Here is a 27948-nt window from a genome sequence, read left to right on the forward strand (position 1 = left end):
CGCCAGTTTTTCGTAAATGGAGAATGGTAAAACAGGATCTACGGGTGGGGGAAGGTGTACATTAACAAAAACCCAGGGAACCAAGTAGAGTTCCAACAGTAAGATTATGTACCTGCCACTGAAGTCTAGTATAACACTTTACAAAGTAGAGCTTTATTAATAAGGATAGTGACTCTTCTCACATAAGTGGTGTAGGTAGCATGGAAGGCTTGTCTCACTCAGGATCTAAGCAGGGCCAGTATACGACTTCCCATGAGATGGGTCTCTTGCAGGAAAAGCAACCATATAGAAAAATCCCACAGTAAACAAAAATGTAAATAAGGTGTAAAGGTGGTGAGCATAGCTAGACAAACGAGCACATGAGCAGTACTAACCTTGGAATAAAGCTCCTTACTACATAGCCAAAACCCCAACATAACTAGGCTAGCAGTTTGATCCCTAAACGGTTGTGAACAAAAAGTCTGCTACTCAGACAGAAAACAGGTTCGCGTTTCCAGCCGAGAGGTCTTAGAAGATTGCCTCTAGGTGTCTTGTAGTAGCACCCTTTTGTAGGTGAATGGGCTTCTCTTTGAGGAACTGGAGAGTCACGAGAGGAAAGTGCAATGAACCACCATGGTAAATGGATACCCTCCAATGCCCATGTTGAGGATAATATGCCTAGGCAGAAATACGACCACAGGCCACAGAAGCAGCCATCCACTGTTTGCAGGAAGTTCAAAATAGCACACACACAAGTTTCCAGCAGCAGGCATCAGAGCAGAACAAAATTAAGAGGAGCAAAAAGTAGAACAAAAAACAAGTAGAAGAGAACACACCGCATCTGAATAGAAGAATAGAGCAGGACGGGGAAGATCAATGGGCCAGGGAAGAAAAAGTTCTGGTTAGGAGCACTGTAGGGATGTGGAGATGAAGGGATGGATGTTCCATCCCTCACCAAGCACTGCGGATGTCTCAAGCACGGCGATCCTCCTGTCGCAGAGTCAGGAGCCAGCATCTTCAGGCGAATCAAAGAACCTCACTGACCCCCCGTAGGGGACTCTGAGGCGACTGGGGTATAGCATGCTGTACGGAATTCCCTTTGTGCGAGTTTAGCTTGGATGTCGTTGAATTGTTCCCTTTTCTTTTGAAGTTCCGCGGAGGAGTCCAGAAACAGGTGCACTGCCAAGTTTTGATAGGAGAGGTCCAGGTGTTTTCTAGCCTCACTGAGAATTCTGTCCCTAAAATTGAGGAACCGGACTAAGAAGGGCTGGGGGGCGCGGAGTACCTGGAATTTCCAACGACCCGTTGCCACTCTGTGCGCGTGTTCCACTGCATAGATGGGGGAGAGGTCAGTGAGGCCCAGTAAATCTTTAAAGTATTCAGCAAACTGCGCTGCATGTTGCCCCTCCGGTAGGCCCAACACCCGTACGTTGTTCCTGCACTGCCAATTTTCGCCATTGTCAGATTTGGCCATGAGAGTACGGATTGTTTGCTGCAGAGATTGCAGGGTCCGGTTGTGCTGTGCAGTGGTATCTTCCATAGCCGCCACGCGGGACTCTGCCTCAGTGAGTCTGCCCCTGATCTTGTCCAAGCCATTGCAGATCAGGGTGCATTCAGCAGTCAGATGATCAATTCTTACCACCATGGTGGTTTTACTCTGCTCTATCGCCTGCAGGATCAGCGCTGTGTCTGCGCGATGGGGCAGAGCAGATGAGGCTGAATCACTCACTTGGTCTGTGGAGAGGTCTATCTCAGAGTTCCCAGCGGCTTGTGTGGTGTCTGAGAGGAGGAATAGCGCTTAAAAGGTATCGCTGGATGCGCCAGGACCTGCGGGAGCTGATAACTTGCTTTGTGGGTATAATTTCCTGAAGAAAAAGGCAAGGGAGAGCAGGATCGAGCAGGATTACCACACACGTCGGTCCTGCTCTACATCCGGCCACACCTCTGATAGGCACTTATTTTTAATGTTTTATATTGCTATACCTGCAAAAGGGGCTAGCTTGGAGTCATCTAGCAGGACTTTATTTTCTGGCTAAAGTTTCACGTTAAGGCGCGGGTCCCATCTCTGCATGGTCGTATGTTCCAGGCACACTACTGTCAACGTAAGTCTATTGGGAGATGGTTAAAGACGAGCTCCAGTTTCCCCCCAAAAAAATTGAAAGTTAGCAGCTACAAATACAGTAGCTTCTGACTTTTAATATAAGGACACTTACCTATCCAGGGATCCAACACTGTGCTCACTCAAGCTGTTTCTTCAATCGGCTTTGGGTCCAGGCGCCAGCATCTAAATTAAGAGAAATTGATTTCCCACTGCACATGCGCAAGGAGTCCCGCAGTCTCCTGGGATTAGTGATGTGTCCCAGATGGCTGTGGAAAAAAAAGAGGGGGACTGAACTTCCGCTTGGATCGCCTTGGTGATACGACCAGAAATGGGAGCAGGTACCTGTCAAAACCAGGTTCCCCCTCTTCCCACCCAAAAAGTGCCAAATGTTTAAAACAGAACTTCACCAAAAGAGGAAGTAAACTAAGCCCCTCAAAATGTTCCTTCTTAAAAGGGGTTGTAAACCCTTATGTTTTTTCACCTTAATTCATGCCATGCATTAAGGTGAAAAAACTTCTGGCAGGCACCACCCCCCATTACTTACCTGAGCCTTGGAATTCATTTGGCGGTGACACGCTGTCCCTCTCTCCACAGGGTCCCATCTCTTGATTGGATGATAGCAGCGCAGCCATTGGGACGAGTCCAACATTTGTGTCTATGGACGCAAATGCTGGACTCGGGAGCATGCCTGCAAGGTAAAGCTTTCCATAACATTCTGCATTATTTTTTCCCCTCCTAAGGGGTCTTACTTTTTTCCCTGTTGAATTGTAATTCCTACTTCCTGGATGCAGCCAGCTCCATCTTAGCTAATGGCTTCTGAGTCTGAAGAGCAGTTTACTTCTGCCCTGTTTGTCCTGGTATTCAGTCAGATTAGGTGACCCGTCAAATCTTGCCACATTAGGGATGTTCCGTAACGGCCATCTTGGTACACCTCACACTCTGCCGCAGTAAACCTACAATCTGAAGTCACTAAACGGACATCTTTTTTACACCCACCGAAGTCTTGCATTTCACACTTATTTTTACCAGTAAACTGAGCTTATATCGTGAAATACATTATTTAGAAGTCAGTGAAACTGCTTTGAAGTTGCATTTTCTGTCAGATTAGCAAATGTGTGAGATCAGCAGGCTTGCCACTGCTTTTAAAAAGAACCATCAAAACAGTGTCACAGAGTTCTAAATTCTGTATTTCATGATATAAGCGGTTTACTGGTAAAAATGTGTGTGAAATGCAAGACTTCAGTGGGTGTAAAAAAATGCCCCCTTGGCAAATTTCAGACTATAGGCTTAGTGTGGCTGAGTGCAGGGTGTACCAAGATGGCCGTGACAGAATGTCACGTCCATTACGAAATCTGACGGGTCACCTAATCTGTTGGAACACCTGCTATAACCTCACACATGCTCAGTAATGTAGCCAAGCATTGTTTTCATTCCCAATTAGTATAGCAATAATGTCCCACATATTGAAGCATAGAGGAGGTGAGCAAGCTTTGCAACACATATTTATTGATCGTGTAGATTGTGTCAAGAACATATTAAACGACAATGCTGATCTCCTGTGTGACATGCAAAGTGCTGATGTTACAGGAACTTGTAAATAGCACTGCAATCTCGCAGGATCTTGATACAGTGGCGCAGAGAGCAGATGCATATAAACGAATGAACCGACGGCACAATGAGCATGCTGTGAATCAGGGGAAAATATATGAATGCGCCGTTGACTTCATGAAAATGAAAAAGGCCAGATTACAAGCAAACGGAGCAGGTTAGAATTGATTCATACACAGCAATTTGTACAGTGCTTATTACTGATTTAAATGGGGGAAACTTATCTGGGTGAGTTTACAATCACTTTAAGAGCCCCATTTCACATGTTTCTCGATTGATGTATGGAAGTGCACACCAGAGCCTTGCAGTCTGTATTAGGGTTGTCCCGATACCACACTTTTTTTTTTTTAGACAGAGTACAAGTACCGACACTCCCCCCCCCCCCCCCCCCCAGTACTCGCCAATACTTTTTTTTAATGTCACGTGACAGTTTTCAAAGCACAATACAGACTATTGACATCTTCTGGAACTGATGGGCACTAATATGTGGCACTTATAGGCAGGCACTGATTTGAAATTAGTGGCCTGGCATAATAAATTACATAAATTGATGAGGAAAGGAAGGATTTTGCAATGCTATATGGCATATAGCATTGCAAAATCCTTCCTGTCCTCTCATCATTCATGTAATTTATCATATAGTATATGCTGCAAGGGCCATCTTGGGTGTAACAAGATATCCTCTGTTTGTGTTCCATCAGATATGGCGACCTGTCAGATTTTGTAACGGAAGTGACGTTCTGTCGCCACCATCTTGCTACACCCTGCACACAGAGAAGGGGGCAAGCGGACATCTTGTTACACACACCTGAGTTTTGAATTCCACCGTTATATTTAACAGGAAATGGAGCTTATAATGTGAAATACAGTAGTTAGAAATCCGGTGAACAGTTTAGATGTTGAATTTTAAAAGCAGAGGCAAATCTGCTGATTTCACAGGTTTGTTAATGTGAAAGAACACCGCTGCTTTTTTAATTCAAGATGTAAACAGTGGCAGTAAAAAATATGGCTGTGACACTTGACTGAGACCATCCGAGTGCTTGCTACAGTGTGTTCGGACTGTGTCGGCAGTGTGTCACGTGAAGTCATGATGCAAGGGAACAGAGAAGCCGGAGCCTCATGTGCAGGTCTGCAGAACGGGAGAAAGGCAAGCCGGGAGTGGACTGAAGGGACCACCTGGCATGGAGCGAGAAGGTCACTGAGACTCTCCATGCCAGGAGGGGACGTATCATGTCGGTGAGGTGCCATCTGTGCTGCTGTACACCGATGTCAGTGTCACTGTGAAAGTCAATTTCATGTGCGTGTGCCGTCCATTCTAATTTCTTGCCCTCTCGATTACTGTCCCTGAGCTACTTATTTTCTATATCGAAAATAAAATAAGAAATACGTTTTTGCCTTAAAATCTACCTTAAATCACTTATCTAACTGCATATTGTATGTACATGTTGGTAGCCTAAATACTTAAATTTGCACTTAAAACTGTCATTTTATAGCTTTTAGATATGCCAGTAAAAACTTGACAGTGCCAGGAAACTTCGAGTGTCATGCCAGTAAATTTCAATCTGGTAGGTTGGCAAAACTGGCGTCAGGATGTTCGACCTCTGACGGAGACACGGTATCGGATTAGGCATCGGTAGCATTTATGCGAGTACAAGTACTCACGCAAATGCTTGGTACGGATACTAGTATCGGGACAACCGTAGTCTGCAGCCAGAGATTTAAGCTATTAAAATAAAACTGTAAACGGTAGGCCTGCGGGGTAGGGTTGTCACCTCATCCCTTTAAACCCAAACATATGAATTACACAGGTTCTGAGGCTAATTTAGTGCAGATAAGACACCAATTGCCACCTTAATCATCCACAGAACCTGTGTAATTAACGTGTGTTCTGGTTTAAAGGGATGAGGTGGCAACCATAATGCTGGGGGGATTGTTTACAGCCTGTAACGTGTAGACTGTGTGGCAGAGCAGTGGGAGCTGTAGTAGGTCGGTACCCAATTCCCCTTTCTGTCATACAGGACACACCGAGCAGCAACCGCCAGTGTCCCGCCTATAACAGAAGAGAATAACACATCTCTAGAGTCGTGTTTTCTCATAGTCCATCTCCTCTCAGAATAGGCAGCAGTGATGCCCGTCCTTTAATTATCAACGAATGCCAAATACTAAGCAGCCTTTATACCTAGATAATCAGTTGTGTCCTTCCCTGTGAGGACAGCGCGTACTCACCATACACTTCTCTCAGCACATGGAGTGCGGAAGTCAAGCCTTCACTTCCGCTTCCGGGGTACGCAGAGCTGTGATAGCTGCCTGGAGGAGGACTACATATGTTGGATAAGGAAGGAGCCCGGTGTAATGTGGTCTCTCCTCGCTCAGGTAATAAGTTTGTACACAGCATATTCTGGATATGTATGTAACCTTTGCTCCTGTAATAGGCTCATATGGCTTCCCCAACCTGTATGCTGACATTTCCTTGCAGCAGGTGTTCACCATATAATCTGCACTGACCAGTATATAGCTGGTATACCTACACACGTCCTAAAAATCAGCTAACAGGTTGTTGTTTTTTTTTATATCATGTGAATACATTTTCAGATACATGTGACAATCCAGAAAAGGTACATTCATACAGGTAATAAGCATAACCTGCGATTTCGCAGCAGCAAGAATCTGTGTAATGCAGACATCTGGAATGACCATGGAATGTATGAATCCATACAATTCAATGACAGGCTGATAGAGGCTTGAGACTGCTTACCAGAATGTGTCCAGCCAAACTGCAGGGAATCACTGGCTGTCAAAGAGCTGCAATCAGTTTGTCATTGCATTGTGTGGGCTGAAAACACACACACACACACACACACACACCACTGGAAATGGCAGGGTGAAATGGCATTCACCAATGGGAAGTAAGGGGCTCAACTTTTATTTAACCACTAAAGCCCCAGACCATTTGGCTGCCAAATGACCAGGCCACTTTTTGCGATTTGGCACTGCGTCACTTTACTTTGAAAGTATTTTTATTTTAAAAAAAGGACATAACGGAGAGAATCTCATTTGTGGCAGAGAGAAACATTGAAAATAGAAAAGGAGTAAGTGAGATACAATTCATGCGGAACTGGTGGGCAAAATAGAAATGGAACTTGCCTAAAAGACTGAGGAAAGAACAATGTTGTCCACCAGACTTTGGAGCGCAATAACTAATCTTAAGCCCCTACCTCCCCAGGCTAAAGAAGCCACCCAGGGCAATAGGCTCCCAAGACCTGGGAGAGGTCCCGACCTGGGAAGGGCACGAAGACTAGGGGGAACCACCACCCCCCGGCACCCCTAGTTGGATAGCACTGTGTCACTTTAACTGACGTCGCACGGTCGTGCAACGTGGCTCCCAAACAATATTGACATCCTTTTTTTCCCCCACAAATAGAGCTTTTTTTTGGTGGTATTTGATCACTTCTGCAGTTTTTATTTTTTGCGCTATAAACAAAAATCGAGCGACAACTTTGAAAAAAACGCAATATTTTTTACTTTTTGCTATAATAAATATCCCCAAAAATATATATATAAAAAAACAATTTTTTTCCCTCAGTTTTGGCCAATACGTATTCCTGACATGGCGGCAAATTTTAAAGGGATGTACCTGAATGTCCATTTGCCTGTCCGTGCAATTGTAAATGTTCATGTGGCAGTCGGCAAGCGGTTAAAAACTCCATTAGGGATGAGCTCAGGCGTGTTCACATTGAACATGTGCAGAGCCCGCCAGGAAGTCAGCGCAGCGCTGCGCTAATCACAGGCAGTGAGACATTGCCCGATATCTGCAGCCGCACATCGGGGCAATGTCTCACTGCCTGTGATTAGCGCAGCGCCGACTTCCTGGCGGGCTCTGCACGTGTTCCATGCGAACACGCCTGAGCTCATCCCTAAACTCCATCATCAATAGGTTCCCTGACCCCTGTGCAAGCAGCATAGACTTGTTTCTGGCGCAGCGCTGCGCTAATCACAGGCAGTGAGACATTGCCTGATATCTGCAGCCGCACATCGGGGCAATGTCTCACTGCCTGTGATTAGCGCAGCGCCGACTTCCTGGAGGGCTCTGCACGTGTTCCATGCGAACACGCCTGAGCTGATCCCTAAACTCCATCAATAGGTTCCCTGACCCCTGCGCAAGCAGCATAGACTTGTTTCCTACTACCTGGCCCTCCACCAAAGCCAGGCAATATTTACATCTGATGTGTTCTATTGAGGTACGCTATAAGCATTTTGCTATTGCAGCCCATATGTTTGTGTTTGATTATATGGGGTTGATTTACTAAATATGCTGTGCACTAAGCTTAGTAAGTCTAGCTTCGCATTGCTGTGGGATGGAAACCGCGCAAGTTCAGTAGAACTCGCACAATTTCATACCCACATGTCAATCCGACTTCAGGGGGCAATTTCAGAGACATCTGTGCAGGTTTCTGCACAGATGTCTATTGAAATCGCAACCAAAGTCGCCAAAAGTGGTACAACCCTGTCCAACAGCATGGCTTTTACTGTAGGATGTGACTAAGAAAATGTCAGGAAAGACCTACTAGAACAGCTGAACTTTATTTGGGGTCAATCAGAGGCACTTTAAATGATGATAGGTGTGTACGGACTCCTATTTAGCATGAGTTTGCATTATGATTGCTTAAAGTGGAGTTCCACCTATATAAGTCAGCAGTTACAAAAAGTGAAGCTGCTGCCTTTAATTAATCTGTCACTTACCTGTCCCACGGTCCAGCGATGCGGGCAAAAGAAATCCTGCTCCTCTCTGCGGCGCTGGAATTGTCCCTGTGGGCGGCCGGCTGTGTCATCACAGCCGAACACGCACTGCGCATGCCGCGATGCGCACTGTGACTGGCCGGGCAATCGTCTGGTGAACTTTCTTCTGGCGCCGCAGTTCTGAAATTATTTATCTTTGTCAAAAATTTTTTACACCACATAAACCTGCCATTTTAACAGGGGTGTGTAGAATTTTTATATCCACTGTATGTTAAAACGCCAATCCATATGCTCAAGTTCAGAAAATTAGTTTTCTTTGCACCCTGTGAGCCCCATTTCCCACTTTGCTTGAACTTCCCCCACCACCTCCCCGAGATATTCCATATTGACACATGGGTACTTACTACTTAGTAGGTTTCTGAAGCACCTGTTGTACATTTTGGAAATAGGGGGAAATCCACAGTGCTGGCTTCAGTAGCTAGTAATTACAACAGTTCTTTTTTCCTTATCGTCTTTCAGGACAGCACATGAGAGAGTGGCTCCACCCACTAGGAAACAGGAAACACAAACTCCACCACATTTTAAAAGGAGGTTTCTTCCCACAGCTCATCAGTTTTTGTGTTTCCTCTGGCAAAGGAACACCTAGTAGGAGCCAGGGTCTCTTAAGGTGCTGTCCTGAGGGGCCAGGCTGCCTACCCCAGCATACCTTTTTTTCCTCCAGAGAGTCCGCTCCTCCCACACCGTGCCAGAGGGTTGCTGGAAAGTGGGCTCCTTTTTCCCTTTCAGCTTAGAGAGAGCAGGACTGTTCCTGGAGCCACTTTTCTAGGCGGCGGTGGCGGCAGCTGCTTGCGGGCTCTTTTAAAACCGCATGCTGGCGTTACAAGCCACCGTCATCTTTGTGGAGGCAGAGTAGGGACTTGGCCGGTGCTGGGAACAGGCGCATCGTAATTTCCACTGGAAATGATGCAGGGGAAGAAGGGAGGGGCAGTCCTTGTTCCGGTACGGCCCAGCGGTGTCTTTGGACTCCGGAACCAGCGTTTGGAAGCCAACGAAAAGCGGCACCATGATGGCTTCAATGGCAGCAAAGAGTGGGGCAGGCACGGGCACCAGCAAGGCCCGGGTATGGGGATTCTACCCTGTTTACTGTGGTCTCTCTCTCTCTCTATTTTTTTCCCCCAGTGGCTGGGGCCTGTCTGGGCACAGGGAATTGGCATGTGTTCTGCCTGTGCACCTGTGGTGAGCCCGTCAGGAGGAAGCTTTGACTCACTGAGATGCTGGGTTTCTCTTTTTGTCATTTGTTTCTGGCAGGCCAAGAGCTCTGACCCAGCTATCAACAGAGATGCCCCTCATGTAAGACAAAGTTACTAGAGGGTTGGAAGAAGTCTTTATGCCAAGTCTGCATTGACTCCTTAGTCAGGGAAGAGGCTTCTTCTGCATGCAGCGAGTTAATCGCATCAGTTAAGAAAGGGCTAGATGCTACCATACAATCTTTTTGCTCTTCTCTTGCAACGCCATCCCTGAGTTAGGCAACTACCTCAGAATCCTCTCAGGGCTCGCAATTAATCCCAGTGTAGAGGCTGAGGCTGGCCCTCTTACCCAAAGAAAGGGATCATTCCCCCTCTCACTCCGGGGAAGAGGAGGCGGAAGAGGCAGAAGATGCACCTTCAAGATACAAACTGTCCTTAGAGCAAGTAGACAGTTTGTTGAAAGCCATATTTGCAACATTGGGATTAGATGAAGAAAAAAGAGAATTATCGCTGCATGATCAAATGTACGCAGGGCTTAGTGAAACAAAAAGTCGCACTTTCCCTGTACATTCGGTAATTTCGGAGGCCATTAAAAAGGAATGGGGACGGGCTCTGCTGATGCCACTGCGATATTCGATTTTACTTGCATGCCTTCTCAAATGTGAGTGACCATTTTACTTATTTCAATCAAATGCCTTTCATGTAAATGGAATCACACTATGTGGCCCAATTTTTTTCCTTTTACCATATATAATACTGGGAGGATCCGTTCTTGATCTTTGGTCACTGTTCCCTTGGTGGATACCCATTGATGTTATACATTGTTGTGGACCCCTGCCTGATTAGTCTACATCGGAAACCGTGTATGCTGATTTACTTCCCTGGGTGTGTCACATCACAAGCTCTGTTGACTCATCAGGCGTATGCCTAGTTGGGTTCAACTTGTCTGGTAAGCCTCTTTCCTTTTGGTGGTGGATTATCAACAGACAACTAGTTCACAGATTTATCTCGCAAGTCACTTTATATATTGGAGTCACTTTAGGGACTTTCATTCTAATATATATATATATATGCACTGTTGGTTTATGTAAACTTAATCATTATTGTTGTTTGTATATTAGAGTAATATTATATGTATTTTATCATGATTTATACACCTCAGTAATGGTTTGTTACTAGTTTGATCCCCTCAGGGGAATCTCACTTTCATCTTTACTTTTAGCGCTGCACTTTACCACTTTCCCATTAAAAAGGAATGGGCTGATCCAGAGAAAAAAAACTTTTCCCCAAGAGCGCATAAAAGGCGTTTTCCATTCAGTGAGGACCCAGAGTCGCTTTGGAACAAAGTTCCAAAATTAGATGCAGCTTTTTCCCAAGTATCCAGATCAATGGACTTGGCATTTGAGGACATGGGAATTCTGAAAGATCCTATGGACAAAAGGACGCATCAGCAGCTTAAAAAAGCTTGGCCATAGCCAATCTTAAACTTGCTATGGATACTACCTGTGTCTCTAGAAACATGGAGTTTTGGTTGAATCAGCTAAAGGCACACATTAAAGCGGATTCACCCAAGCAGGAGATTCTCGATTCCTTTCCAACTCTAATAGCAGCTGTAGCTTATATTTCTAACGCTTTTGCAGAATCAATAAGGATGACAGCCAGATTCGGGGGCCTTAACTAACTCAGCTAGTAGAGCTCTATGGCTGAAGACATGGCCTGGGGATGCAGCTTCCAAAAATAAATTGTCTGGACTTCCCATTTTGGGAGATGTTTTATTTGGTCCTGATCTGGATTCTGTTTTAGATAGAACAGCTGATAAAAATAAATCCTTTCCTGTTAAAAAGAAAAATAGCCAGTTAAACGGTATTTTCGACCTCAAAAAAATCAGGAGCAGGCTAGCAGGCCAGAGAAGGAATTGGTTAGTGCAAAAAGGTAAAGGCAGAGGGAATGTCCTTTTCAATCCTCCTGCGCCAGCCAATGAAATGCAATGACTTGGTTCTGCTTATGGGAAGAAGGCTTCAAAAATGTCTTCCTTTTTGGGCAAGCATGACAGAAAACACATTTATTTTAAACATACTAGCCCAGGGATACAAAATAGAACTTTCAGACCTTCCTCCAGAGAGATACTGTGTAACAGATCTGCCAAGAGACACAACAAGAGCCCTAGCCATGAAGAACCTGTTGGGGGATCTGATGCAACAGGGTGTTGTGTCTCCAGAGTAACGTTACCAGGGTTTTTATTCCCATATCTTCCTGATCAGGAAACGATCAGGAAGCTTTTGTCTCATCCTCCAATTTAAAACCACTAAACAGGTCAGTCCAATACAGGCGATTCCGCACGGACTCCATATTTTCGGCAAATGAAATCTTAGGGGGATGGTTCGTGGGCATCAATCGACTTAAGGGATGCGCACCTACATGTACCTATAGCCACTCAGTCTCAGAAGTACCTCAGGCTGTTAATATGGGCAAGGAGGTGCTATATCTTCAATTCAGGGCCCTTCCGTTTGGTCTTTCTTCCACCCCTCGAATATTTACCAAGATTTTGGCTACAGGGAAATGCGGTCATCCCATATCTGGACGACCTCCTATTCTTCACCCCTTTCAAAGAGAAGTTGCAGATAGACCTGGACAAGGCCCACAGTCATCTGAAGGCCTTGGGCTGGATTGTGAACATTCAAAAATCTAATTTCAATCCAGCACAAAGAGTTTGAGATTCTGTAGAGCAAAGGATTTTTCTTCCAGAGGAGAAGAAAGAAAAGGTCTTAAGTGTAGTAGCCAGCCTTCAGACAAACCAGGGGGTATCAATCAGAAGGATTATGCAGTCCTGGGAACCTTGACCTCAACCATGCCGGCCATTCAGTGGGCAAGACTCCATTTCAGGCCCCTTCAAAGTTTTCTCTTAAGAGTTTGGGATCACAGTCCAGAAACCTTAGACACAAAGGTAAAGCTTCCCACCAGAGTAAAGAGGACCCTTTGGTGGTGAAGAAGTCAAGCTGTTCTGTCAAGGGGCTTACTCTGGTCCTTCCTGACAGAGATAAGGGTCACGAAAAACACCAGCAGTTGGGGATGGGGAGCCCACTGGGGTCAAAACATGGGACAGGGAGTTTGGTCCCAAGCCGAAGCAAGAAAGTCATCAAACTGGAGGGAGTTAAAAGCAGTCGCTCTAGCCTTAGCTACCTTCTCTCCAAACCTCCAATGTGCAGATTCTTTCAGACAATGCCACCACCGTGGCATACCTGAACAAAAAGGGGGGGGGGGGGGGCACAAGGAGCGGGACTCTTCTATTACTGTCATCAGAGATCCTGGAGTGGGCCGAAAAACATTTAGTCTCCTTGTCAGCAGTGCATCTCAAGGGCACCCTAAACAAAGGAGCAGACTTCTTGAGCAGACAAAAAATTCAGGAAGCAGAGTGGAACCTGAATCCGGAAATATTCGCATTGATCACCCAGATGTGGGTGTGCCCGCAAGTGGATTTGTTTGCATCAAAGAAAACGCTCAGCTCCCTCAGTTCTTCTCTCTGCACAGAGACAGCGGATCAATGGAGATAATGCCCTTGCACATCCCTGGAACTTTCACCTGGGCTACCCCCCCCCCCCCCTTTCAGCTAATTCCTCTAGTATTGTGGAAAATACAAAAGGAAAAGGTGTCAGTAATCCTGATCACTCCGTTCTGGATGAAAAGAGCCTGGTTTTCCTCCATCCTACAAATGACAATCAAACCATTCCCTCAGACAGGAATTACTATTACAAGGTCCAGTGTATCACCCAGATGGAAGACTCACCGCTTGGTATCTGAGGAGCAGCTGTTAAAAAACAAGGGTTTGTCAGAGCCTTTAGTATTTACGCCAGTAGAAAGAAAGTAACTAGAGATATCTATGCTAAAGTTTGGAGAGTTTACAACTTTTGGTGTTGTTCGTCAAACCGAACCTTAGAAGACATTGTTGATTCTGGAGTTTCTACCTAGTAGGGTGGACAAAGGTCTTGCAATTAGCACTCTTAAAATGTAAGTGGCTGCCCTGGGAGTATACCTAGAACAACCTATTTCCTCAGTTCCTTTTGGTTACAAGATTCTTTAGGGCACTTACTAGGTCCAGACCAGTTCCTACTAAGCATTTTCCAAAACGGGACTTGTCAGTAGTTTTTACAAGCACTCACAAAAGATCCCTTTGAACAGTTAGACAATCTCATTGAGGAATTTTACCCTTAAAATGGTATTCTTAGGCCGCGTACACACGGGCGGACTGTATGGCCTACTTAGTCCGTCAAAACACATTTCAGCGGACAGTCCGCTCGTGTGTGGGCTTCAGCTGACTTTTTCAGCGTGCAGTCTGGCGTACTAAGTATTTCGGATTTTCCGTAATTCTGTCCGTCATACTTTGGTTTCAGCGGACAATCCGCTCGTCAGTAGGCTAGTTCGACGGACTAAGAATGGCGCATGCTCAGAAAGGATTTACACGGCGGAAGGGTGCATTGCTGTGTATTGGACTTCCTATTTCTAGTCCCGTCGTACGTGCTGTACACGTCATCGCGCAAGCTTTCGACGGACTGTTTGTGCATCCGTGTGTGGTCAAGTCCGTTCATTCGAAAGTATGACGGACTGTCCGTCGGATTGTATGACGGACTAAGTAGGCCATACAGTCCGCTCGTGTGTACGCGGCATTAGTTGCAGTTACGACTGTGAGAAGAATTAGTGAACTGCATGCTCTTTCAGTAAAATAACCTTTTTTTGCCTAAGGTGGCATCAGTTCATAACAGGTCGCAGGAAATCATCCTGCCAACATTTGTTCAAATCCTTCAGGAAGTAAGGAAGAATTATTCCATAATGTTGATGTAATAAGAATTCTATTAGTTTACTTGGAAATAACAAAGGACTTTAGGTCCTCGGACTCTTTATTTGTTATTTTTTCTGGCAGCAGAAAGGGACGCCAGGCGTCGAAAGGATCAATTGCTAGATGGCTAAGATTAGCTATTTCAGAAGCTTATTCTCAGATGATCCTCCGCCGGGAAAAGAGCACACTCTACTAGAGCTCTAGCCACTATGTGGGCAGAAAAAGCTGGTGCCACCCCTGATCAAATTTAAAAAGGCGGCTACGTGGTCAAGTTATCTAAAGTTAGTACGTCATTACTGACTGGATCTTCTGTCAGCTGGTGAACAGGCATTTGGCAGAAAGGTCCTGCAGGCTGTTGTCCCTCCCTAGTTGGTATGTCTCGATTATTCTCTCATGTGCTGTCCTGAAAGACGATAAGGGAAAATTCAAGTTAGACTTAATAGTAACTTGTTTTCCAGGAGTCTTTCTGGACCACAAACTACCCGCCCTTCATGTTTATGTGTGTGTGTATGTATAGATAGATAGATATAGAAGGAGAACGGAAGGTGGCGGCGACGACAGAAGACCGGGCCACCGTCTGTAAAAGAGCTATAAGAAGAAGCGGTGGCCCGGCAGAAGAACCGAAGAGGGGGACAAGACCCCCGAAGTCGGAAGAAGAGGCCGGCGGCGAGGAAGAAAGCCGGGCTCCTCCGCTAGCAAAAGAGCTAGCAGAAGATAGCGGAGGAGTCCGGCGAGAAGACCCCCGGAGCTGTGCAATAAACTATTTTAACCCTGTGTTGTGTTTTTTTTACTTTTTTTCACAGGTGAATGGGTAGGGGTACATTGTACCCCATACTCATTCACATAGGGTGGGGGGGCCGGTATCCGGGGGCCCCCTTATTAAAGGGGGCTCCCGGATTCCGATAAGCCCCCCACCCGCAGACCCCGACAACCAACGGCCAGGGTTGTCGGGAAGAGGCCCTTGTCCTCATCAATATGGGGACAAGGTGCTTTGGGGTGGGGGGGCCGCACGCCCCCCCTCCCCCAAGGCACCCCCCATGTTGAGGGCACGCGGCCTGGTACGGCTCAGGGGGGGGCGCCCGCTCGTCCCAACCCCTTTCCTTGCCGGTCGGGTAGCGTGCTCGGATAAGGGTCTGGTGTGGATCTGGGGGGATCCCCATGCCGTTTTTTCGGCGTAGGGGGTTCCTCTTGGAATCCATACCAGACCTAAGGGCCTGGTATGCTCTCGGAGGGGGAACTTTTGGCGTGGAGTTCTCCCTTCAGAGCGCATTCTCTGATTGGCCACGGCAAAAGTCGCCTGGCCTGGGGCGACTTAAAGTTGTGTTGTAAGTCGTGTCTAAGTCGTGTTCAAGTCGTCTCCAAGTTGCCTCACAAAGTCGTCCTGAAGTCGTGTCGCCCCTGTGTGAACTGAGCCTAAAGATTTACTGCTGTTTGGAAAAAATGTCAGCCTTCAGCTAGAAGAAACGGGAACAACGCTGGAGGCAATTTACAGTACACATTCATTTTGATAGCATAATTATTAATGTGGAATGCATGTTCCTTGCTAAATAACATTGTTATTTTTCATCAAGTTGTTATGGGTAAAGTTCTGCATTATAAGCATAGAAGAAACTTCCATAGGCTGTAATGAAGAGATCATGCAATATGCATGAATAGTGGATATGTGTGTCAGAAGAAAGTTGACTTCTCTGAGGATCTAATTATGTTTTCTAATGATCAGATTGATTCCCTTGCCTAGTTCCACCTTTTTATTCTTTATTTTTTTCTTAATCGGGTTTAGTAGCTGGCCCATATTTGTGCAGCAACTATGTCTCTGCAGAGAAACTGAGGAGCTGAAGCTATGCTTTCATTTTCCAGTTTAATGGTTTCAGGGATATATATGTGTGTGTGTGTGTGTGTGTGTGTGTGTGTATATATATATATATATATTATACCGTGTGTGTATGTATGTATATGTGTGTGTGTGTGTGTGTGTGTGTGTGTGTGTGTGTGTGTGTGTATATATATATATATATATATATATATATATATATATATATATATATATATAATAATAAAAAAAAATTATATTATAACATGTCTACCCACAAGAAAAAATGGAAAGCTTTTATCTGGGAATTTTAATTGAAGCTATCGGAATCATGCTGGTATGTAATACCCAGGAAATTAGTGTTCCCTTCTTTTCTAGGCATTGTTTTTTGGATATCAATAACAGAGGAACCATGAGTTTTCTTCTACCAAAACTGACCACGAAGAAAGATGTGGATCAGGCAATTAAAACCACAGCGGAGGTGGTCTTGGTTCTACGATTTGGAAGAGATGAGGATTTTGTCTGCTTGCAGCTTGATGACATAGTAGGTTTCTGTGATTTTTAATAGAATATTAGTGACAGCTACATTTTATATTGCTTCTGTACTTTAGTTTTGAATGCTTCCTGTGTAATATGAACGATTGATGTTCTATAGGCTAAGTGGCATTAAAGGATACGTTAACCTTTTGTAACATGTTACATCTGTAGTCAGGGTGTAACATGTTATTGTTATTGTTGCAGCAGCCCCCCCCCCCCCCCCCCCCCCATTAGGCGATCTTCTGCCCACCCCTGCTGTTGAGGGGAAAAAAAAGTAAAAAATACATGGCTGTGCCCACCCAGCCGCATCATTCATTCACAGAACCTTTGCATCTGTCAGCTTGTAGTTCTTGGTGAGCTACCAGAGCGCTGTAGGTAGTTCATTGATGCTTCCTGTCATGCGGTAACTGCCTGCCTGTACGAGGCAAGGGCAGACAGCTACACTGACAGTCTTCAGGAGCCTTGAATTTTACCCGTGATCTGCTGGTGCATGCTTTACAGGCTCTTAATAAAAATAATAATAATAAATGCACATTATTTTACCTGCTAAATTTGTGCATTCATTCTTTTTTTTTTTTTTTTTTTTTTTACAACAGTGAACTTATCTGTTAAACCCAAAACCACAAATGTAATATATTGCAGCTCATCAATCATTAGATGTGGTGGCTGCATTGGTTTTCTTATTTTTAGGCTTGTATTCCTCTGTTTAGCATTCGATTAGAGAAGACATGGGAAGTTGAAAGTGTTTGCGTATATAGCATTATGTTGTACAATAAACTCTGTTTCTGTCTTATTAGCTTTCAAAGACATCACATGATCTAAGTAAAATGGCAACTATTTACCTTGTTGATGTGGATAAAGTGCCTGTCTATCGCCACTACTTTGATATCAGTTATATCCCGTCTACTGTCTTTTTCTTTAATGGACAACACATGAAAGTGGACTATGGGTAAGATTTTTTTTTTTTTTGCTGTTGATCAATGTAATCGAGACTTAGTGCTTACTCATTGATCTAAAGCGCTGTCTGGCCATAAGGTAATATCAGACAGGTGGCTCTAGACTTGCAAAGTGTTTTCTAAAGGTAAGACTCTTTTTTTTTCAAGGTTTCAATAGACAGCTAAATGTTCTGGGCAGCACAGTGATTTAGTGGTTAGCTCTTCTGCCTTGCAGCACTGTTGACAAGACCCTGTCTGTATGGGGTTTGGATTGACAAGACCCTGTCTACCTGGGCTTGGATTTCCACCCATAGTCAATAGACATGCTGGTAAGTTAATTGACTTCTGTCTAAATTGGCTTGTGTGTGTATTTATATTTACAGCTCAAAAAAATTTAATATCATCAAAAAGTTAATTTATTTCAGTAATTCAATTCAAAGTGAAACTCATATATTCAATAGATTCATTAGACAAAGAGTGATATGGGGTACTGAGGGGGACTTGAAAGGAAAAAAAAAACTGCATTTTTGCTTGTACATGATTGGATGATTTTCCTCTCATTTCGATCTTCCCCTCAGATCTACAGCGACTGCACTTCCAAATGAACTTGGAAGTGCAAAGTGGATTTTCCTTCAGTAAATCAACCCCATGGTGTCACGTTCTAATTAACTGAAAGGTTTCCTGAGCCTTTAAAGCAGGGGTGCCCAACCTTTTGAGGAGCGAGGGCCACTTTAGTGACTTGGTAACCAGACGCGGGCCACAATGAGTGAAGTGGCCAGATGACAGGTCCATGTCCACTTTGCATATGCAGAGCAGACACAGGCACAGCTCACTCTACTCTGAGCCCTTCGATCTGACCCACCCAAACAGAAGGGGTCGGATCCCCTTCTTCTTTTTTTTTTTTTAAGTGGATCGGATTGAAGATAGGCGGGTGTAAATGGACACAAATCTGTTTACATCTGCTGCTCTATAGGTGTGAATGGAGGTTCGGACTGGGTACACCTGAAAAACGGACAGCAGGACTCGATCAGACAGATTGTGTAAAAGTGGCCTAAGGCTGCTTTCACACTGAGGCACTGTGGTTTACCTGCAGCTCAGTCTTCACCTCTTCCTCAGAATTCCTGCAGGTATCGCTGGCTACTGCTGTCCCCCAGGCGGGTATGGCTGATGGCTGTCCTCCGGGGCTGTTAATGCTGGTGGGTATTGCTGGCTGGCTCCCGACCCACCATTCCCGAGCATCAGTGTGACAGAAGCCGGCGCTAAAGGAAGCCTGTGGCTGCATTAGAGAGCAGAGCCAGTGCTTCCTGTATAGCTCCTGTCACAAGCGGAGTACATTTGGTATCACCCAGCCTGTGACGGGAGCTGGCGCTATACAGGAAGCATTGGCTCCGCTTCCTCTAGCGCTTGCTCTGTTCTTCACACTGAAGCTTGGGAATGGCAGGTTGAAAACCTGATATCTGGGCTTGCCAACCCGCCATCCCAGAACAGGAGGGGGCGGACCAGCAGTTTGGACATCCCTGCTTTAAATGGTCTGGTTCAGTTGGTTACACAATCATGGGGAAGACTGCTGATTTGACAGTTGTTCAGAAGACAGTCATTGCTAAAGATGCTGGCTGTTCAGAGTGCTGTATCCAAATTAATTAATGGAAAGTTGAGTGGAAGGAAAAAGTGTGGTGGAAAAAGGTGTACAAGCAACAGGGATAACCAGAGCCTTGAGAGGATTGTGAAGCAAAGGCCGTTCAAGAATTTGGTGGAGATTCACAAGGAGTGGACTCTGGCTGGTGTCAGTGCTTCAAGAGCCACTACCACAGATGTATCTAGGACATGGGATACAACTGTCGCATTCCTTGTGTCAACACACACCTGAACCAGAGATGTCAGAAGCGTCTTAACTCGGCTAAGGAGAAGGAGAAAAAGGACTGGACTGTTGCTCAGTGGTCCAAAGTCCTCTCGGATGAAAGTAAATTTTGCATTCAATTTGGATATCAAGGTCCCAGAGTCTGGAGGAAGAGTGGAGAGGCACAGAATCCAAGTTGCATGACGTGCAGTGTGAAGTTTTCAGTCAATTATGATTTGGAGAGCCATGTCATTGTCTGGTGTTTGGTCTACTGTTTTATCAAGTCCAAAGTCAGCACAGCCCTCTACCAGGAAATTCTAGAGCACTTCATGCTTCCCTCTGCTGACCAGTTTTATGGAGATGCAGATTTAATTTTCCAGGAGGACTTGGCACCTGCCCACCCTGCCAAAAGTACCATTACCTGATTTAATGATCATGGTATCACTGTGCATGATTGGCCAGCAAACTCGCCTAAGCTAAACCTCATAAAGAATCTGTGGGGTATTGTCCAGAGGAAAAGGAGTGACACCAGAACCAATAATGCAGAAGAGCTATCAGCACAACCTGGGCTTCTGTAACACCTCAGCAGTGCCACGGGCTGATCGCCTCCATGCCACTCTGTGTTGATGCAGTAATTCATGTAAAAGGCACCCCCACCAAGTATTGAGTGCATACTATACTGTACATGGACATACTTTTCAGTAAGCTAACATTCTGTATTAAAAATCCTTTTTTTTTTATTGGTCTTATGTAATACTTTAATTTTCCGAGATACAGAACTTTGGGTTTTCACTACCTTTAAGCTGAATCTATAGGATTTTCACTTTTTAGATTGAATTACTGAAATATGTGACCTTTTTGATAATATTTAATTGTGTGTGTGTGTGTGTGTGTGTGTGTGTGTGTGTGTGTAACCCGAGTAAATACAAAATGCAGTTTTTTTTTTTGTTTTTTTTTTAAAATGATGGATTAATTTATTAAGGCAAAAAAGCTAAAGTCCAAACCTGCCTGGCTTTATGTAAAAAATGTATTGCCCCTAAACCTAATAACTGGTTGTGCCACCCTTGGCGGCAACGAGTGCTATCAAGCATTTGCGATAATGGGCAATGAGTTTTTCACATTGCTGTGGAGCAATTTTGGCTCACTCTTTACAGAATTGTTTTAATTCAGCCAGATTGGGGGGTTTTCTAGCATGAATGGCCTGTGTAAGGTCATGGTACAGCATCTCAATTGGATATAGGTCCGGGCTTTGACTAGGCCACTCCAAAACCTACATTTTGCTTTGTTTGAACCATTTGGAGATGGACTTGCTGTTGTGTTTCGAATCATTGTCCTGCTGCATAGCCCAAGTGCACTTGAGCTTGAGGTCACAAATTGTTGGCCTGACATTCTCCTTTAGGGTTTTCTGGTAGTGCTCAGAAATCATGGTTCCATCAATTATGGTAAGTCATCCAGATCCTGAGGCTGCAAAGCAGCCCTAGACCATCACGCTACCACCACCATGACTGACTGTTGATATGATGTTGTTGTTATGAAATGCTGTATTCGTTTTATGCCAGATGTAACGGGACGCACACATTCCAAAAAGTTTAATTTTTGTCTCATCAGTCCACAAAATATTTACCTAAAAGTCTTGGGGATAATCAAGATGTTTTTTGGTAAATGTGAGACGAGCCTTTGTATTCAGCAGTGGCTTTGGCCTTGGAACTCTCCCATGGATGCCATTTTTGCCCAGTCTCTTATTGTTGAATTATGAACACTGATCTTGCCTGAGGCAAGTAAGGCCTGCGGTTCTTTAGATGTTGTTCTGGGTTCTTTTATGACCTCCTGGATGAGTCGTCGCCATGATCTTGGAGTGATTTTTGTAGGTCGGCCACTTCTGGGAAGGTTCACCACGGTTCCAAGTTCTCCATTTGTGGATAATGGCTCCCCCCATGGTTCACTGGCGTTCCAAAGCCTTAGAAATCGCTTTGAAACCCTAGACCGATACATGCACATTACTTTGTTTCTAATCTGTTCTTGAACTTTTTTAGATTGTGGTATGATCTGTGGCTTTTTTGATCTGTTAGCGTGCTTCACTTTGTCAGACAGCTTCTGTTTATGTGATTTCTTGATTCAACAGATCTGGCAGTAATCAGGCCAGGGTGCGGCAAGTGAAATTTAACTCGGATTTCCAAAAAAATGTCAATCACAGTTTATTCATGATTCAGCATGGGAGGGGGCAATTACTTTTTCACATAGAGCCAGCTGGCTTGAACAGCTTTTTTCCCCTTAATAAATGAAATAATCATTTTAAAAACTGCATCTTGGATTTACTTGGGTTGAGTTTACAGCTTGTATAACAGTGTACATTTTGTGTTCCCTCAAAATAACTATGAAACCATGTCTTGTGGTATGATGGAGACCAAGATAAACTTATTCGGTTCAGATGGTGTCAAGTATGTATGGCGGCAAAAAGGTGAAGAGTACAAAAAATAAGTGTGTCTTACCTACAGCAGGCATGATGGTGAGAGTGTCATGGTCTGGGGCTGCATGAGTGCTATGAATGCCAACATGTACAGTGACATACTGAAGCAGAGCATAATCCCCTCCCTTTGGAGACTGGGCCGCATGGCAGTATTTCAACATAACGACCCCAAATACACCTCCAAGACAACCACTGCCCTGCTAAAGTAGCTGAGGGTAAAGGTGATGGACTGGCCAGGCCTGTCTCCAGACCTAAACCCTATTGAGCTTCTGTAGGGCATCCTCAAATGGAAGGTGGAGGAGCGAAAGTTCTCCAACATCCACTAGGTCTGTGATGTCATCATGGAGGAGTGGAAGAGGACTCCAGTGGCAACATGTGAAGCTCTGGTGAACTCCATGCCCAAGAGGGTTAAGGCAGTGCTGGAAAATAATGGTGGCCACACAAAATATTGACACTTTGAACTAGGGCTGAAACAACGAATAGATTAATCGATTACTATTTTCATAATCGATTAATCGGCCAGTAACATAATGGAGTTAAAAAAAACTAAAATGAGCCCTTTATAGTACAAAAATATCACTACTGTACATATTACTTTCATTGTTCTACAGTAAAAAAAAAGAACCCCTTCCAGTAGTGATTATCTGCTTTTTTGTACTATAAAGGGCTAATTTTAGTCTTTTTAACCCCATTATGTTAGTAAACATCTTAGGCCTGGTTCAAATATATATATATTTATTGGTGCTTTTTGCAGAAACGCACTACAGTTCATTTACATGGTTTCCTATTGGACACATTCATATCTGTGCTTTTTTTCAGCCACTGCATATTTGGAAAGGGTCAGGGACTTTTAATGCAAAGCGGTGCTTTTCTTGGTTCAATATACTTCAATGGAGAAGCTGCAGAAAAGAATGTGATGCGTTTTTGCAGCAATTTGTGTTTTTTAATCTGCCCAAAAAAAATGCAAAAAAAAAACGCAAATTGCAGTAAAAGCATGTGCTGAAAAATCAAAACGCACTGCAGAAACAGATCAAAAGCAAAAACTGCATATTGCTCTATGCTGGCCTCACGGATCAATTTTTCAGGTGAGAATATTCCGCTGAAAAATCTTTGTACATTCGCTGAATGAAAGAATTTTGTTTGAAATTTTCACTTCATTTCTGAACAAAAACCACATACACTGAAAATTCCTTTGACCGAGAAGTTTTCTATTCTTTCCAAATTTTCCCGTCACTGTGGTTGAAAATGAACGTCTATTTGACCCACTTTTTTTTTTTTAAGGTTATTAACCGATTAATCGAAACAACAATCGGCCAACTAATCGATTATGAAAATAATCGTTAGTTGCAGCCCTACTTTGAACCCAATTCGGCTATTTTCACTTAGGGGTGTACTCTTGTTGCCAGTGGTTTAGACATTAATGGCTGTGTTGAATTAATTTGAGCGGACAGCAAATTTACACTGTTTATACAAGCTGTACATTCACTACTTTACATTGTAGCAAAGTGTAATTTCTTCAGTGTTGTCACATGAAAAGATATAATAAAATATTTACAAAAATGTGAGGGGTGTACTCACTTTTGTGAGACTGTGTGTGTGTGTGTGTGTGGGTAGTGCTCAGGCTTGGTGCATTTCAAGTGACCACAAACAGAACTATGTTTCAGGGCTTAATGGCCAGTTTTATTTAAAAGGAATAAAAAGTTGCCCTAGCAGGGGTTTCCACCATCTGTTCAAACCTGAAAATGCATAATAATCAGGCTCCTGTCTGTCTTTTCAGGGTCGCCAACCCTATTTGTGGTTACTCTCTGCAATTAAACCCTCCAAGATCAGCAACACCTAATTTTTGTTCATCTTTTAGTTTTATTTATTTTTTCTACATTTTGTATATAGTAAGAGGATAATAAATTATTTGACATCTGTGTTCATGGGGGAGATCTACGTCATTTCCTGTCCCATAACCAAAACGGGAAGTAAGGGGGAATCTTTGAGAATTAGGGGACCTCCAGGTCACAGAACTAATGTCACCATTGGGAAACTTCCCTTCTATTACCGCTCCGGGGAAAATCCAAAATTTGGGATTTCCCTCTACTTTTCCATTCATTGATAATGGTAAACAGGACAAATGGGGTGAATCTCCCTAACAGACATAGACAGCAATAAAAAAAATGACAGATATTTTGACCCCCTCTCCACAACAAAAAAAGAAAAGCTTTCCCTTTAGTTATACTTTAACAGTCATTTTCAGCCAAGTATTACACATATAATTTTTGTCCTTGGCGTCAACACTCCGTTCTCCAGTGTTTGTTCAGGCAGTGTTTCTGTGAACCCTATGTCATTTTAACCTATATTTACATGGTTACAACAGGGCGTTGAACTGTAGCAATATATGTGAAATGGGACCTTAGATTGTAAGCTTCTTGAGGGCAAGCACTGACGGGAATGTAAAGCAATGCATAAATAGTTAGTAGTAATTAAATTCCTGTAATAGAGAAGTAAATATTTGTACTGGTGACCCGTGTCCTAGAGACACTGTGGGGAAATCCACAATTTTGAGTTGTCATCAGGACAGGAGGTGAAGATACCTGTACCCGTGACAACTGCTTAGCAGGAGAATTCCGCAAATTTTAGGAGCTTGCCTCTAACTTCCCATTTTGTTTCCAGGACTGGTAGTGCAGGTATATTTCCCAAATGGTACACAGACGGCAAGAAATAACAGAACAGTGGATTTAACGCTTCTCAAATCTATCAAAAACTAAAAGATTTTGGTTGTGTATATATACACTTTGAAGTTCATGCAAGTTTTTTTTTTTACCAAACATTCACTACTTGTGAATCAATCACTGTCATTTAGAACACGTACCTAGAAGATTTATCTGCAGTATATGTTAGGTTCACGGTTTTAACCAGTACCCCGCAGCCTATAGCAGATTGATGTCCGACTAGTACTCTCTTCCTTCCGGGTGGATGTTGCATGACGTCCTCGTGGTCAACTGCTGTCTTGTCTCCAGGTCAGAAACAGAAGGGAAATCTCTTCAATGGGGTACAGATGGCATAACAAAAAAATAAAATCACAACTTATATTAAAAAAAAATGGACGTTAGATAGTGTCCCTGTCACAGCAGTGTTGAGGGTGTTTATATACTTGGCGTTTCAGTTTTTGTCTGATGTAGGCAAAATGTAGAATCCAGGAGCAACAGAATTCGCTGTCAATTTTCAGGGACTTCAGTCTTTGATGGAGGCTTACAAAATTTAGAGATGTAAACCGATGACGGAAAAAGCGATCCATTGAGCCTGCCCTTTTATCAAAATTTTTTTATTTTATTTTTTTAAGGATATACCTAGATTTATCCAAAGCATGTTTAAATCTACTCACTGTTGAGTGACTTGCTACCTCTGCTGGACGACTGTTCAAATTATTCACACATTTTCAGTCTAATATGAATTTCTAATGTTACTTTCCTCTGCCTTGTTTTATGTCATGTCCCTGTGTTCTTGATCTCCATTTTTATTTTATTTGCAGATCCCCAGACCATACAAAGTTTGTAGGAAGTTTCAAGACAAAACAAGACTTTATTGATCTTATTGAAGTGATCTACAGAGGAGCAATGCGTGGAAAGCTGATTGTGCGGAGTCCTATTGACCCGAAGAATATTCCAAAATATGACCTTCTCTATCAAGGAGTTTAATGGTTTCCACTCTGGGAAAGTTGTTTTTCTTTGTTACAAATACATTCAAAAAGAGAGAATCCCTGCTACAAAACATCTAACAGAAATGGTTTTTCAATATAGTATTCTAAAAAAATTTTTTTCCCACTTTTCATAAGTACATATCAGTTAAACAGATTGCTAATTTAGGGTCCTTTCACACGGGGCGGATCAGTTCTGATCCGCCCCGTGGATGTCCGATTGCTCAGCGGGGATCACTCCGCCGATCCCCGCTGAGCAGGGAAATGACAGCTCCGTCTCTGCACACTGCGCAGGGACGGACCTGTCACAGCGCCGCTCTCCCCTATGGGAGATCGGATGACGACGGACCGCAGTGCCCGTCGTCACCCGATCCGATCCGCAGACGGATGGAAAAATAGCTTTTTCCTCCGTCACACTTTTTCGGAGCGGGTCGGATGTCAGCGGACATGTCACCGCTGACATCCGACGCTCCATAGACCTCTATGGAGCACCCGTTCAGGTCTGCCTGAAAAACTGACAGGCGGGCCTGAACGGGACGTTAGTGTGAAAGAGGCCTTAAAGTGTTTTTTTTTTGTCTGTAAATACGTTTGCAATTGTTATATTTATTAAAATAAAGTATTTTCTAAATTTACCCTAATCATTTTTCCTTAAACTGAACAACTGTTTATAACTTAGACTATAATCTGTATTTTTATGTTTTCTAACCAATACCTTGTGCTGAGGGATAGTGATTTACCGTTTCAGCTATTAGCAGCTGCTAGCCATCAGATGAGAACTCCTGGCTCCTAATAACAATCTGTAACCAATCAGCAAGGTTCCTGATCATGAGATCACTAAATCAGCCAAATCGGATTTTTTTATAATGCCTTACCGGACACAAAGCCATAGTAATTACTATGTGAGTTATAGGCCACCTTCAGGTGCTGGACACACTGGCACACCCTAAGGCAAGAAGTGTACTCCTTATCTAACCCCTCCCATTCCAGGAGTACCTCAGTTTTGTAGCAAAGCAATACACGTGTATACTAGAAAGAGGGGCGGACCTCTGTGTCCCGTGATGTACTTCAAAAGAAAAGGATTTTACCTTACGGGACCTTCCGGAGTGCCAATCTTTTTTAAAGAGCCTTGGGCTCCCCTCCCCTGCCTGAGGAGGACATGCATCCAGCTGAAGCCCAGATTTGCCCACTTCCCAATGCTTCTGGACACCCGTGAGGAGTAAATTCAAGAGGCATCTCTCCACACCTCAACGTCCACGGTTCTCCAAGCAACCCCCTTGAATTTCCCCACTAGATCCCACTTGGTTCAGTTATGTATGCTGCTCATACTCCCTCATCTTTTCTTTTCCCTCTGTGAATTGAAAGGAAAAGTACCTGTTGCTACGATTATCTCAAGTTTGTCCTCTGCCTTGAATGTTCAAGCTGGGACTAGTTTTTCCCCATCCCATGGGGTCCTGTTCTTACAAAAGACTGTATGTTGTTAATGCTCTTTGTTAATTTACAAGTTCATAAGGAGAATAGATGGCCCTTCCACCTTTACGTACGGCCACCTCCGGTGATTGTCCAGCCACGACCCTCTTGGCCTGGGTTGATACCCTGGGTCCCCTGAGGTACATGGTTTCCCTCAGGCTCTCAAGATGTTCTATTCTTTTTTGTTTTTGTTCCCTTTTTTATTTTTCTGACACTTTTGTTAATGTTTCTTTTTAATGTTTTTGTTCTATGTCCATTCCTATAGCAGACGTTTCATTGTTTACTTATGCACTGTATAGGCTGGTTTGGCCTCAGGTTATCCTGGCTCTGGGTATACCTAATCTTTCCCCATCGCCTGGGTACAACTGACGCTAATGACACATTCTATCGATTGGAACCCTGGCCCAATGTTACTTATTTTCGGCTGTACTGCAACCTCCAAGTACTTACATATGCTTACCCACCTAGTCTGTCCTTATGGCTTTAAAGCTTTTGTCATACAATGTAAAGGGCCTAGGCTCTATACGTGAGCGCTGGTTGGCCCTGAAGGAATTCGGGTCCTCTGGTGCAGACGTGATTATGTTGCAAGAAACCCTTTTTCAAGCAGATGGCTCCCTTAAGTTTGCCTCCAAACACTTCCCCACCTCCTTCCTAGCCTCCGATCCCACGGGCAAGTCAGATGTTTTGCGATTCTGATCAAAAAGTCA

General features: G+C 44.0%; 2 protein-coding genes across 4 annotated transcripts in view; one reads left to right on the forward strand and one right to left on the reverse strand.

Annotated features, from left to right (window-relative positions):
* The window catches only part of TRMT10C (tRNA methyltransferase 10C, mitochondrial RNase P subunit), a 21735-nt gene extending 15713 nt beyond the window's left edge, over nucleotides 1-6022 (reverse strand). Inside the window, exon 1 of one of the 2 annotated variants that reach the window (XM_077482480.1) lies at nucleotides 5915-6022. The gene's annotated coding sequence lies outside the window, so the exon portion shown is untranslated. Of the gene's footprint in view, nucleotides 1-5867; nucleotides 5888-5914 lie in introns of those variants that run through there. The other variant, XM_077482482.1, reaches the window with a different exon arrangement.
* TXNL4B (thioredoxin like 4B) lies at nucleotides 5926-26412 on the forward strand. 2 transcript variants are annotated; one of them, XM_077482485.1, is made up of 4 exons: nucleotides 5926-6061; nucleotides 16674-16857; nucleotides 17648-17799; nucleotides 25610-26412. In XM_077482485.1, exons 2-4 carry the CDS (start codon nucleotides 16726-16728, stop codon nucleotides 25773-25775), a joined length of 450 nt encoding a protein of 149 aa, XP_077338611.1. In that variant the 5' UTR covers nucleotides 5926-6061; nucleotides 16674-16725; the 3' UTR covers nucleotides 25776-26412. The 2 variants fall into 2 exon arrangements, with proteins under 2 accessions (XP_077338611.1, XP_077338609.1); XM_077482483.1 differs by having other exon boundaries at nucleotides 5956-6061; nucleotides 16692-16857.
* Nucleotides 26413-27948: the final 1536 nt, after the last annotated feature.

The sequence above is a fragment of the Lithobates pipiens genome, unplaced genomic scaffold (assembly GCF_037356315.1).
Source record: "Lithobates pipiens isolate NorthernLeopardFrog02 unplaced genomic scaffold, aLitPip1_a1.2 Scaffold_16, whole genome shotgun sequence".
NCBI lineage: Eukaryota > Metazoa > Chordata > Amphibia > Anura > Ranidae > Lithobates > Lithobates pipiens.